Source organism: Athene cunicularia, assembly GCF_003259725.1.
Source record: "Athene cunicularia isolate RWA chromosome 6 unlocalized genomic scaffold, athCun1 chr6_part1, whole genome shotgun sequence".
Lineage (NCBI taxonomy): Eukaryota > Metazoa > Chordata > Aves > Strigiformes > Strigidae > Athene > Athene cunicularia.
In genome coordinates, this window is record NW_020799105.1 from 17,613,575 (window position 1) to 17,626,951 (window position 13,377).

At 39.4% G+C, this 13,377-nt stretch overlaps 1 protein-coding gene across 20 annotated transcripts in view; it reads right to left on the reverse strand.

Moving 5' to 3' along the window:
* ABLIM1 (actin binding LIM protein 1) overlaps positions 1-13,377 on the reverse strand; it is a 224,795-nt gene that overhangs the window by 50,096 nt on the left and 161,322 nt on the right. For all 20 annotated transcript variants that reach the window (XM_026851348.1, XM_026851367.1, XM_026851357.1 and 17 more), the window contains 2 exons: positions 6,088-6,175; positions 1,545-1,603 (listed from right to left, as the gene is read on the reverse strand). In XM_026851348.1, the coding sequence (XP_026707149.1) occupies positions 1,545-1,603; positions 6,088-6,175 (147 nt within the window). The remainder of the gene's footprint in view (positions 1-1,544; positions 1,604-6,087; positions 6,176-13,377) is intronic.

Consider the following 13,377-nt stretch of genomic DNA (forward strand, 5'->3'; position numbering starts at 1 on the left):
GATATATTAAGCCTCTGCCTAGAAGCTTTCATCCAAGAACAGGGCAACCTTGGATAGCCGTGACATAACATTTCTCAGATTTTCCCTTAATATGCATTCTTTTGCTTCATTTTCCTGCAAGAACTCACTTAGGCAAAGTCTTGCAGGTGAATGAATTAATTTACTTCAATTAAAATTAGCTGAGGGGGAAGAAGACTGACATGCTTGAATGTGTGATGGAAAAAAGGAAAATATTTGAAGAGGACTTTGGCTATTTCCATGGGGAATGGAAATAAGCCACTGATTTATAAGGTCAGCTGGAAAAGGTTCATAAGGGCTGCAGTGTAGTCAGGAGTACTTTGGTAAGACTCTTGGGTCCAAGGGAAAAGGAGGTATTGTACCCCGACCTTTCACTACAAAGCACAAGCATTCTGACACTTAAGCAGGGCCAAAACACTGTCTTACATTCAAACTGTTAAATGAGGAAGAAAATCCAGTCTGGCATAATTTTCCATTTTCTTACGGAAATTCAGAGCAGAACAATGGGCAAATGCTGGATGGTACCTACAGTGACGTTTGTCTGTGCTAGATCCATGACCATCTAGTGCCAATTATACTGCTGTACAGCCCACACTAACATGAACTCTGCTCAACAAAAATTTATCTGCACATTACCTATGATCATAGTAAATTCTCTGTGGGGAATATTTTACAGACCAGTTCATCTGAATTAATTCTAAAGGACATGGCTTCCTGTGACTGAGCCACACACAGAACACAATCCATGGTATCTCCCTGCCAGTACCTCTTAGTTTCCTTGTCTGAAGGACATTTTATTCACATGCAGTCTCTAATATTCAAATCCAGAAAACTTAGCAAAGTTCAAAGGACCAACTAAGACATCAAAAAGAGTAAAATGTCCAGAAGATGAATTAATGAATATGGGCTTAGAATTTCCTGGTGCATGCAAAAAGCCAGGCTCCAGCATTTATCAGTGTGGCACTACTACCACCAAGCATTTGATCCAGAAAGTTTGTCTGGATATGCTGAGATGACTCCAAGGGTAGATGACTCCAAGGGTAACTGCAACTCTTCTTGGCATTCAAGTTAGGATCACTTTAGGCTGAGGTTTATTTGGATGGCAAAGGAATAAGAGCCCATATTGTCTAAATGCTGTAAAACAACAGTCCAGAACAGGGGATACCTATAGAGCAATTATACAGATGTGCAAAAATACTAAAATATATCATAGCAACTGCCCTGTTCACATTTTCTACCTAAGAGTCTCTCTCACAATAACTGAGATATGAAATGAAGTGTCTTAGACTTTGCCACGTCTGTCTGTCAGTACATGACACTTTCTTTAAGGCAGTGCACTGAGACAGGTATGTGAAGGTGGTGAGCCTAAAAACCAGAGCAATACCTCTGAAGTGCCTCCACTGTTTATTCTGCCAGAGTGGTAAGAACTATGCAAAAAAACATGGAAAAAGTAATCTTTTAAAAACAACATTCAGTTATTGTGTGCACAAAATATCTGGTGTGTCATTGCCACAAATTCATCTTACCCGTAGCTTATCTTCAGTCTTAGTGGATTGCTTACAGTCGGGATGCCAGACAGTGGAACCTGAGGGAGGGAAAAAACCATCTTGATTCAGAGCAAAGCAGATGACTTCCAGTCACGACAAGTCAGTTATTAAAGAGAATCTCTTCATTGCATCAGATGGTGAATCTGTCTGAACTATGCAAGTAATTCACATTCATTTCTAGCTCATGAGAATACAAGTGAAGCAAAAAAATATTCAAATCCTTGGCTCATCTACAGCAGCCTCTTCCTGAGGCTGTCAAAGCACTCTACACACATTCTTAATTAAAACTCAAACAGCCTCAAGCAGCAAGGGAGTCAGCAAGCACCAGCTGGAGGACTGAAGGTTCTCTAGGCAGGACGGAGGGTAAGAGCAAAAGAGTTGGGCCATGGTTACCTGATCTGTTCTCCCCTTACATACTGCAACACCATAAAAAGGAAGTTCTGATTGTAAGTCCATTAATACTGGGAAAGTCTTATGACTTCCTTGAGCAATAGGTGTCATATTCAGTTACTGTGAAGTATTACCCAGATCACCTCTTCCCTGCAATTATGCAAAATACAACAGGAAAAGCAAAATTAGAAAATTCACAACACAGAAGTCAGGGTGATATCTCACCTGCTGCACTAAACTAGAAAGGCCAGTATGACACAGGTGGTACAAAGCAGCCTGTGAAAGAGCCTCTCCCTGGATACTTGCCACTGGCACCCACTTCATTTCTAACCCTTGATCTGCAAGGTCAGTGGCATGTGTTGCACTGGCATTTCCACGTGGCTATTCCACCTACACATCCTACCAAAAGAGGCAAGCTCTCTGCTCTTTGTGTCCCAAAACATGGGATTCTCTCTTATGCTGTAAAGATGGAAATATCTCTGTGTCCCCAAGGGCTGAGCAGTGGTCGGGGGCACGGAGCACTTCCACCTCATTTCAGTTCTGCTTTGGAACAGAGTGTAAACTATAGTCACTGCTGGAAAGCTGCTGGCAGCTATTAGCAAAGTTGAAACAGAACAGAAGCTAATGCTGATTTTTAACACTAAGTGCAGATACAGTCAAATTCAAACTTAATTCCAGTCACTACAAAGTCACTACAGAGCCATATCTGTCTGCAGGGGGGAACGTCACCTCTTCTCTTTCCACAAAGAAACGGTAAGAGCAAAGTCCAGCTCTCCTGCTGGTGACTATTAGCTCAAGTGCAGTCAGAGGAAACCCCACCCTCAGAGCCCAGGAAAGCTATGGGTCAGGACCCCTGGAAATTTTGTTGTAACAAGCCCTTACATGGCTTGGTACAGAAGTAAAGACCAGCAGGAATGATTTCCCTTCCCAGCAGCACACAGTATCATCATCATCAGGAGATTGGAGAGAACACTGCGACTCTGGATCAAGGGTCTGAGATGTTTGGCTCTGAGTCTAAGCCGAGGAAGAAGACACTGTGCATTTGGCAGTGGAAAACGATCAGACAACAGGGAGAAGTGTACCAACAGCCTTCTCTGTAAACAAACCGCAGTCTCAGAGCCAGGACCCCACAGAGCCTGCGAGATCAGGAGAGAAGCATGCCCTGTGCATTTACTCAGGAGGTCAGACAGATACAAGCACTCAGGAGGAAGGAAGTTAATGCTATAAGGCTGATGAACTCAGACTCAGAAAGTTTAGGTTCAACTCTCAAATTCAGCTGTGAACTTCCTGTGTGGCTGACAAAAATTACCTCTGTACCTCAGTTTCTTTTCTACTAAACTACCCCCCACTATCAAAGAAAAAGCTGCCACTGATTCTTGGGCAGTATTTAGCACAAACTGGCACAATTTTAGGGACCCCCCAGGAAAATGCTGCAGCTGCTGAAAGTGAACAAGAAATGGAAGACAGTCTGGATGTCATCTTCATGGTGAAACTTAATTAACTGTTGGTCTTGAGTTTTCTTTCACAAAATTGTAAGAGGTTTGAATTATGTGAAACTTAAAAAACCCAAATCAGATAGAACAGGTTTAAGAAGTGAAATGTAAATATTTTTCGTGATCTTGAAGTCTGAGCCACCTACAGCTTGTAGATTTTATTCATCCAAACATGCCAGTCTATTTTGAAATGCTTGGAATGGTGCAAATTCTCAAGCTGCATCGCCCCTCTTTTTCCTACCAGAAACAGTTCAGAAAACTGTGATTATTCCCATTCTTAACATATGTTTGTTTGCTCACTTGGCAGACACCAACCAACATGTTCATTTATTCAGCTTTTTAATTTGCACGTACCATTGTTTCAACATACAGCTCTCTCAAAATCAGTAACTCAGGCTATTATTTACACATTGAATAAGGCTGAAAGCCCATGTGAGAGTCAAGTGAAGCATCCCTCTGAATGCTGAGCAACATCCTAGCTCAGCAACAGTCTTCTGGGGCAGTCCATATAGTAATATATTACAAGGAAATCGATGGGAAGAGAAAGTGTCTGAAGCTGCTTCTTTTTCATGTTCCTGTGTTGGAGCAGGGCAAAGCCAGAGTGCTACTGCTAGCATTACTCAAACCATCCTTAACATCGAAAGCCCCTAAACAGACGGCTTATTTTCCTATGTTCTCCTTCTGCAGGCTTCCCACACATTTCTGATACAAGCAGCTATCACAAACCTGCCAGGCTCTATTAGACAAAGCAATACCAACACAGTGCTTTCATGTCCTGTGGAGAGGACAATTAGAAGTAAGATGGAAGCTGCCTATTTTCATATATTTTATCAATAATGCAATTCTGGTTCTAGCTTTAGTGTTGTGATGTTGTATTTTTATTTCAGTGAAATGTTTAGAATGCTGTTACTCTGCACCTTAGGGTAAATGATTTGGATGGAATCAGGATATACATTTCAGCTGAGAGCTTTGCACTGGAAAGGCTTTTAGGTCCCTCACACTTACAGACATGCTGAATTCAGCAAGGAAAGCTTTGACAAAACAGCCTGGAGCACGCTCAGCAATAACATTACTTAGTCAGAAAACAGCTTGTGAACAGTAAAGCAATGCAACTTGAGCTGCTCTCTCTGAGACAGAGTGAGCATGAAGAGCATTAATTCACAACCACAGAAAGGGAGATACAGCCAAGAAGAGAATGATGGCAGATCAAGGAGCCAGGTGTCTCTCCTCTCCTCCTTCACATCACCTGAACTTGGCCAGGACAAAATCCAGCCTTGTTTAAGTAGAAGCAGTACTTTCTGTCTTACTTGGATCTGTGCAAATTTACACCACAGCCTGCCCAAGCAACATGAACTCCCATTCTGGGTGCAGATTGCATCAGTTGCAAACAGCTGTTATTAATAACAGCAAAGGATGAACTGATGCTCACCTTGAACTCTGTACTTTGTCATACTATGATGTGAGGAAACCAAGAAGATTACCAGTTGTCAGTAACTGCTCCTTTCAAGTTAGTTTTTCCAATTTGGCATCAGAAAGCAGTACTTCCTACTCGGCCCCCTTTCAGCCTTTCCTTGCTCTTGCAAATGCAGAACTGCTACACAACTCAATATCCAGTTCTGTGCACAGCTGGAATAAGATGGCTAAGGTATAAGGTCAGTGAGAGATGAAAGAGATGGGCTGCAAGGAAGGACAAACTACAAAATAACATGTTAGCTTCAAAGGAATTCCTTAACAATATTAATTTTGGAATTCCTCCAGAAGGAATTTCTCCTCCTGATTTCAAGAGATGGCTGCCATCACACCTTCATCATTTCTTTCCTACTCTTTTACAGTTCTTTCAGGTATACCAAGCAAGTTTTCTGATATTTTACAAGTACAATATACAAAATCCCAACATGTATCTGTCTTTTTCACTTTGATTTCTTGCTTGCATAAATGTGTATTATACTTCTTTCTAACAACATTAATTATTAATACTACAGCAAGTAATAAAAATAACTGTAGCTTAATAGTTAACATGCTACCTTCTGGGAGAGGAGGTGGAACTCAGATTAAGGATACTCTTCAACAAAGAAAAGAGCATACAGATGAAGTAAATGGGAATAAAAAGAGAGATGTGACCAGAGAAAAGGTAAATAGGCAAGTCAAGCAAATATGATTAAGAACCAGAGGAGACACTCTGTCAATGCACATGGGGAATGAGATCTACATGATTCTAAACAAGCTCACTGAAGCCTCTGGAAGTTGTTTCATTGCCTTTTACAGTTTGGAGTGTGGTCCTGGAGAACACATAAACTTACCCACAGAATTCAGGGGAAACCCTCTCATTTTGTCTCGTATCTCATATAACAGGCTGTGTGTTAAGCTATCTGTTGAGATGCCAAATACAGAGGCAACCTAATAAATTTCAATCTTGCCACATAGCTTTTGAAAACAGTCTGCCTCAACTAGCATGTAGAGTCACTGATATTGCCACTGCTATGGCCACCTACTAGAGCCATAGTGAAAAAGTACGAGAACACTATTGCAGATAGTCCTCCTTATTCATATTACATGGGGATGGTTTATAAACTCCTGAGGTCTGTGACAGAAAAATTACAAACTCTGATTTTCTTGTTTAGGAATGGAGGCATCCTTACCTTGCAGATACATTTCTTCTCCTTCCGTGAACATTTGGTTGCACCTGCTGCATCGTGCACAGCTTGGATGATAATGCTTGTCACCTGCCTAAACAAAAATTAAAAAAAAAATAATTAGGGACCAATGCATTGCATTGCTTTGAGAGCATTCATTCTTTATTTGCTAACAGACCAGTTCACCTGCTATGATACAGCATTGCCCTCATGATGCAACAATAATGATGATAATGTAAGGTCTGCCATACTGTTTCAGTCCAAAGGTCTGTCTAGTCCAGTAGCCTGCCCTCAACAGAGGCCAGCAGTGACTACTTGAAGGCAAAAGGCTATAAGAAACAAGACAATACACAACAGCCTTTCCTCTTCACACCTTCCCCTTCAAGTAATCAGTGGTTTAAAGATTTCCTGGCTAGGGGCTATGTCAAAATCTATCTAGTCTCCCTAATTTGTCCAACACCTTTTTAAATCTCCATCTATGTAACAGTCCAAGGCAATGAATGGCACACTGCAGTTAGATATTTGTGTAAACCTGCTGCCTCATTTTGTCAAACAACATGTATTTTCTCAATTGCTCCACTGTTACATATTAATTTAGACATTGAATGACAGTTTTCAACCCACCATTTTATTCCTTGGCCTTCCTCCCCACACTGCTGATACAAGCATTAATAGTGAGAGCTTTCTAGAGCCACTTTCGTCTGGGATGATTAACTTAATTCACAAATGTCTGACTTCAGAAGCTACACTAGCACTGACGGCTTGAGCTGAATCTGAACTAGTGATGTAAAGATGCTAAATACTCTAGATCCTGTTAACCCAAATCCAAAACCACTGAGCCATTCCTTCTCTTAAATACATTGATACCCATAATAAACAAAGCTGATGGAATTTCAGGCCTATAAGGACAGGAAAAAAATCAAGGAACAGACATTGTGATTTCTTCTCCTTAGGAGATCAAAACAACCAATGTATTAATTTTTTTTTGCATCTGAAACTAAGCATGCAATGCCCACAATAGGTTTTTTAAATCAAAAAATAATTAATCCTAGAAAATTACCCTTAACAGTGACAAGTAATGAATTCTGTAAGTCTTTGTATCTGGCTTTCCAAACAAGTTAACTAACCTCAAATCCTTTTTCAAAAAATATTCCCTATCCACTGAGATGTCATATGCACAAAATACCTGTTTAGTCTGTTGCTGACTTGTAAAATATCATCAAATCCATCTCCTAGTTCACTATACTCGAGACTGTAATATTATTAAATTCAACCTTTCATTATTTCTGTTGAGATGAATAACAAGGTATTTTTGGTTCACATTCAACATTGTTTATTCAGGCTTAGTATTTAAAAGTATTTACACGAGATGATGAAGTATATGGATTAAAGTATCTGACAACTGCCAGACAACCAGCTCCACCACCCAGCCCTTCTACAGGTAAAGTTGTACCATTTAATTTTAATGTTCTCATTTGTTCCTGCCTTAGTAGTGTAGTACCTGGGTTTGTTTTTAAGAAAGGTCAGCAGAGATAGTTATTCACAGAGACAATGGTGTTTGTGGACATGACTATTTATCTTTCATTATCACTAAGATCAATTCCTGTCCAGGAATTTCAGCAATACAAGACCAGAGAAGAGGACTCTGTGTGCTGTTAGTTTAGCCATACACTCATGCTTCAGTTGCAAAAAAACTGCACTTCTCTTACTCAGATACTGCCTTAGCTGTTGATTCCTGCTCCTTACAGGGCAACATCCACCAAATGGAGACTAATGTGATTTAGTGTTTTTTGCATAGCAGATTTAGACCTATCAGGCAAAAAAGGTGCTCTGGTAAAAGGGAGAAAGAAAGGTCACTACAAGATGTGCCTATTAAAGGAAGAGAAGCTAATGAGGGAGAAAACACAGAACTGATGCTTGATTTGCAGCAACAAAACCAATATTGAACTGAGAAGGAAAACCACTTATAACGCTCATTCTCTTTCTATCATTTTCCTTATTGGCTGTCGTCTTCATCTCTGACTCTCTCTAGAAATTATTTAAATCCTGAAGTATCCCATCAGTTCCATTCTAAACTGGAATTTAAGAAAAAGAAAATTAAGAAACTCTATGTATCTGAAATGTAGCGCTGGCATCAAACCACAACTATTCTGATCTGGAATGCAGGAGTGCAAAGCACAGCTACTTTTATGTATATACACACATATGTGCAGTTTAGGACTGTGAATATTGAATATTCAAAGGTAGATCTCCAATTAGGAGAGCTCAGCACTCAGCAGATGCTGAAATCTTTTTCTGCACTTTCTGCCTCATGCAAACAATATTGTACATAGAGAGGAAAAGAAATTTTATCTGTGTTTGGTAAAAAAAAAAAAATCCCAACTTCGGAGCATTCCTAGAGTTTTTCAGCAGTGGGGCCCACAGAGATGCTTGTCACAAGTTATTCCAAACATATTTGATTTAAAGATGATGGCAAATCTGCTGTCCTGGGAACCGCTCCCAGTTAATGAGATATAAAAAATTCCTAAGAAGGTTGAATCACTGCCAGAAAGGATCTTTTCCAAACAGGAAGACAATAATTGAAAAAATAGATAAGAAATAACAACACAGGAATCTTTTCTGGGCTTTGCCTGTCTCATCCAACTAGAGAATATCTCTGTGGCATAACTGTGCTGCTGCTTAACAGAGCTCAAATTGTCAGTAGGCATATAGATTTTTCTGAAATAAAATTCATAGCTTCTCAGAAGGTATTCAGTAGGGTAGTTAAGTATCTACACTACCTGAACTGAAAAAGAGTATGGGGCTTGTTACACTATTATCAATTAACCTCTGAGATGGGATTCTGTCCTGTGAGATGCTTACCAAATTCCCAGACACAAAGGACTGAAATCTTTGTACATTATTATCTATGAAGTAGGTTTTATAAAGAAATAATTCCCTACCAAGCACCCTGGTGCTCAACTAAGGCAATGTAGTTTTAAGGAAAATAGTTAGGATAGGATACAGCAGAGATACCTATATTGTGAGAGGACCATGGCATGTGGACAAAGAAAAATCACACATTCACACCGTATAATTTCAGCTTCTGTTCTTCCAGTCTGGCCTTTGAGTGTGGCGGGGTTTTTTTGGGGGGGTTTCAAGGTTCTTGTTTGTTTGTTTTTTTTTTTAGGAACAACAAAGCCATATTGCACCTATGTTTTAATCAAATGCTGCATTTCACTGTCATAAGCAAAAGGTACCAATCTGGGTTTTGTGTATCTTCTCTGGCAGTCCTGCCCCATCCTTCTCAGTTTTGTAGTTAATTCACAGCAACTTTGGGTCACAGTAACTTTAGCTCAATCCATACTTTGCCCTATAAAGGTCTGTATCTGGTCAGTCTAGTGCTAATATTAATGAATCTTTTACTTGCTGTCATCATCTGATAATTGTTCCATTTATTTTTCTCTTCATCACAAAGCTTTTCTTGAGGATCCTCTAGAACAAGGTGTCTGGATTCAAGTACTCATCTGTTAATTGTTATAAGCAGTTTACATGTTTTTAAAAGACAGGCTATTTAGAGGAGAAACAAATCCAGAATTCTTCACAATATTATGTGCAGACCTGTGGCCTCTCCGGAGGTTTATTTCCTAAAAAGACTGCTACATTACTGTCAAAATAATATAGTTTAAATGACATACAGGTGTCTCCTCTTCAAAACAGCTAAAAAGAAGGATTTCAAGTTTGTCAGATCTTTCCCCAAGGCTGAAACAACTGGCCAAATTTTAGCCTAGTGTGAGTGCTGATGAATGAACACCACACCCCAGATAACACAGCCTGAGAAGTCAAAGTGCTAACATAGTCTGCACTGGAGAGGTTTTGGGGCAGTTACATACCACAGCAGCTGCACTTGTGGCTGAACACTTCTGAACCAGTTTGATGAGTTTTCAACCCCAGTAATGTTTCTACAACTCAGGAGTGAAAGCTTTTCTTCAGTGGGTATCCAGTGGAAAACATTCTGCATTTCAACTCACTCAGGGCTAATCTTGCTACGCCTGACTTGCTGTGATCATCTAAGAAAACTGGTTGCTAAGAATCAGTCAGTTACATATTAGGAAAACCTTTTGGATCTACATGAAGATGAAATATTCACAGTTTTTAGACATCTGGTCTTGCCCAGCTCTCAGGCTACTAACCCCTCGTTCACTATGGCCAGCGTGCAGCTTCCTCTTATCTTATGCTAGTGTGCTGTGGACTGTAAGGTTTATATTGCAATCACGTTATATTGCAAACAAGTGACATTAATTCAGTGCACATTTGCCCTGAACATTCTTCAGTCAAGGTGCAAGAGGGTTAAAGCCACATCCTTCTAACTATGCCTAGCTCTCCTTAGCCCTTCTCAAGTTCACTTCATGTCCAGAAATCCTTTACAGTTAGCTTTGCTACACAAGGACTTCTCAAGTGGCATCTGTCACCCTGCCAGCAGCAACAAATCCTTTTGTTCAAAATACAGCTATTCAGACACTAGGTTTTGATCTATCATATTGCTTATGATCCCTTCTGAATTATTTCAGCTTTGGTTGAAGTCTTCAGGACAATCCAAACCATCAAGTGCAAACTATGACCCACAGAGGACTATCAATACACTAAGTTTGAGTAAACTGAATTAACTGCTATAAATACCTTGGTTTTCCTTAGCTAGAAGTGCAAAACCCAACCAAAATAATATTGAACATTATTACTCTCACTTTTCATAGAAATTTTCACATGGAATTGAATAAATCAACAGCATTTTCTTGTCAAATGAAATATTAAACCTATAGGTTACTGTCACTACCTATAAATTCTCTGTTAAATCAACTGGCACTTTCATTTGCAGCAGAAGCAAAGAACATCAGTTATCAATTTATAACAATATACAAACTCTTCTGACTTTCCTCTTTTTCTTCTACCCACACTGACAAATCTAAAATAGATTCTCAGATTAAATCCCATTTGAACAGTGTAGACAGAAACATTTAGATAAAAAGAAGTAGTAGTATATACTCAATTATCAAATACTTCCAGAGCCTTAGAACTGTAGAATGAAGAAACAGTGGCCAAGGGTATAAGTGCCATTATAAATGTTTATATACAGATGTTAAATCTGAGTAGCTTTCCATGGTTCTGCAAGTCTGACTGATTTGTTTGACCAGTGATATATGCATTATATTTATTTTTTATATACTGTTAAATACATACTATACACAATATGTACATTATATGCATATTTGTGTAAAAAAAAAAAAGGTTTTAGCATTATTGTAGATAGTATTAAGGTTCTATTTATTCTGGTAATTTCAAGACATATTGGTACCAAGTCTGAGGCAACACTGGAGCTTCAGTTTCCCAATTTACAAAGAAGGTTAAATAACACCTAATGTTCATTGTAAAATACTTTGGAGAAACCCTACCAAGGAAAACCATTACAGAAATGTATTCCTAATGACCAGTCCTGAGAAATCACCTTTCCTCTAAGGCTTATGAATGATGGTTAGAGGCTCAGTAGTCAGGATTCATGGATGATGCATTCCATAGGGAAGCTGATGTGTATATTCTGCAGAGGATGTCCCACGTAACATTAGCAAAAGCACAAGCTCTATTATGTATATAGACCTATATATCAAGACATATAGTAATAATTAATGATGAGAGACCGAATTTTCCTTAGATCACCTTTTCAGACTCAGAAGATACCAATTTTCAGCATTTTTCCAGCAAACTGTTTCTTTAAATAACTTCAACTAGGACATACAAATCCTCCTCAGCTGATTAAACAAGTCTGTAATGCCATGCTATGAGCTACTGTGTACTTTTTACAGAAGGCTTTGAAGGCTCCCTCTAATGGGGGGTAACAACCCTGCACAATTATCCAGAATGGATAATAAGGATCCCAGAAAACAGCCATCATTACACACTGCATGCATCAAGCTTAACGAAATCTCTTGCAGCTTAAAACTGTAAGCTAAAAGGCTGGGAGGTAGAGACATGTTTGAAGGTGTTAAACACAATGCCCTGATGTCCTGTACAACCCCTTCTCACACTGGTGATGCTCCAACTCTTCACAGTGCACACAACACTCTCTCCCTTCAAGATGCCACAAGTGTACTGGTACTCTCCCAGGTGTCAGGGAAAGCAATGGTGGATATCACGAGAATGATTCCAACTCAGGAGCTCCAAACACGGCTGCATGCAAGCTGATGTAATGTGCCCCAGATACCCAGCATAAAATGTACCTGCATTGAGCACTCATGCAGCTTTAACCCCATGGTAACAGTACTTCAAAATCCAAGGATCGTATTTTCCAAGTCCATCCCCTCTGTCTCCACTTCCCACAAGACTAACTTTTATCCTCCGAGTGCTTGTAGAGCTCTAGTCTAGTTAAATAAATGTCTTCCTCTCTGGTGAATGTGAGAGTTTAAGATTTCCTATTACTCATGCCTTCAGTTCTGTCCTTTCCAGAACAACAGTGAACAAGAGCCAGAGAGAACAATAACAAGAATCCCACTAGGAGAGCTCACATGCCAGTGGGTCTAGTAGAGGAGGAACTAATTACCAACAGACATTTTCTGTTGGCCAAAGGACACAATTAAGTGCATATTTGTTGCATTACATTCACACAGCTGCACTCACTCATTCTCCATTTAAAGACATCTAAGCAGTCACCTGAAAAATGGCTATTAAACACGTAGAAAGCTTTACTTTTCTAATACTATTTAAATACCACAAAACCTGCTATGCTGTTGAAAGAGGTTTAAGAGTAAAAGCCCCCTCCTTGTCCTTTTTTAAAATTTTTATGAATAGCTATAATGGGCCCATTTGATGGCCAAACCTAATCAAATATTTAGTTCTACCATGACTGAGGAGAATGACCTGATTTCTTAACTCTCTTAAGGACTAAGGAGCAGCACAAAGAATAACTTCAACTCATCTTTTAAACCCCTTTAGGAATGTCATGAATTGTAAAACAGGAACTGTGGCAGTAGCCTACCATTTTCCAGTGAAGCTTTATTTTAATTACTTGCAGAGGTCACAGAACTTTCAACCCTGTTTGATGTTCAGTATAACATCAAATTCCCTCGTTTCCTTCTCTGCAGGCTTCTGTGATCTCAGGAGTGGCTGGAACAGCATAAACACTATGAAGACCAAAATTTGTCTCTAATAACATCCTAACACAAACTGTCCAGTCATTTTTCCCAGGCTCTTATCTGTTTAGCAAGTCACTATAAATATCTGTGCTCAGATTTAAAAAAAAAAAAAAAAAAAAAAGGGGGGGGGGGG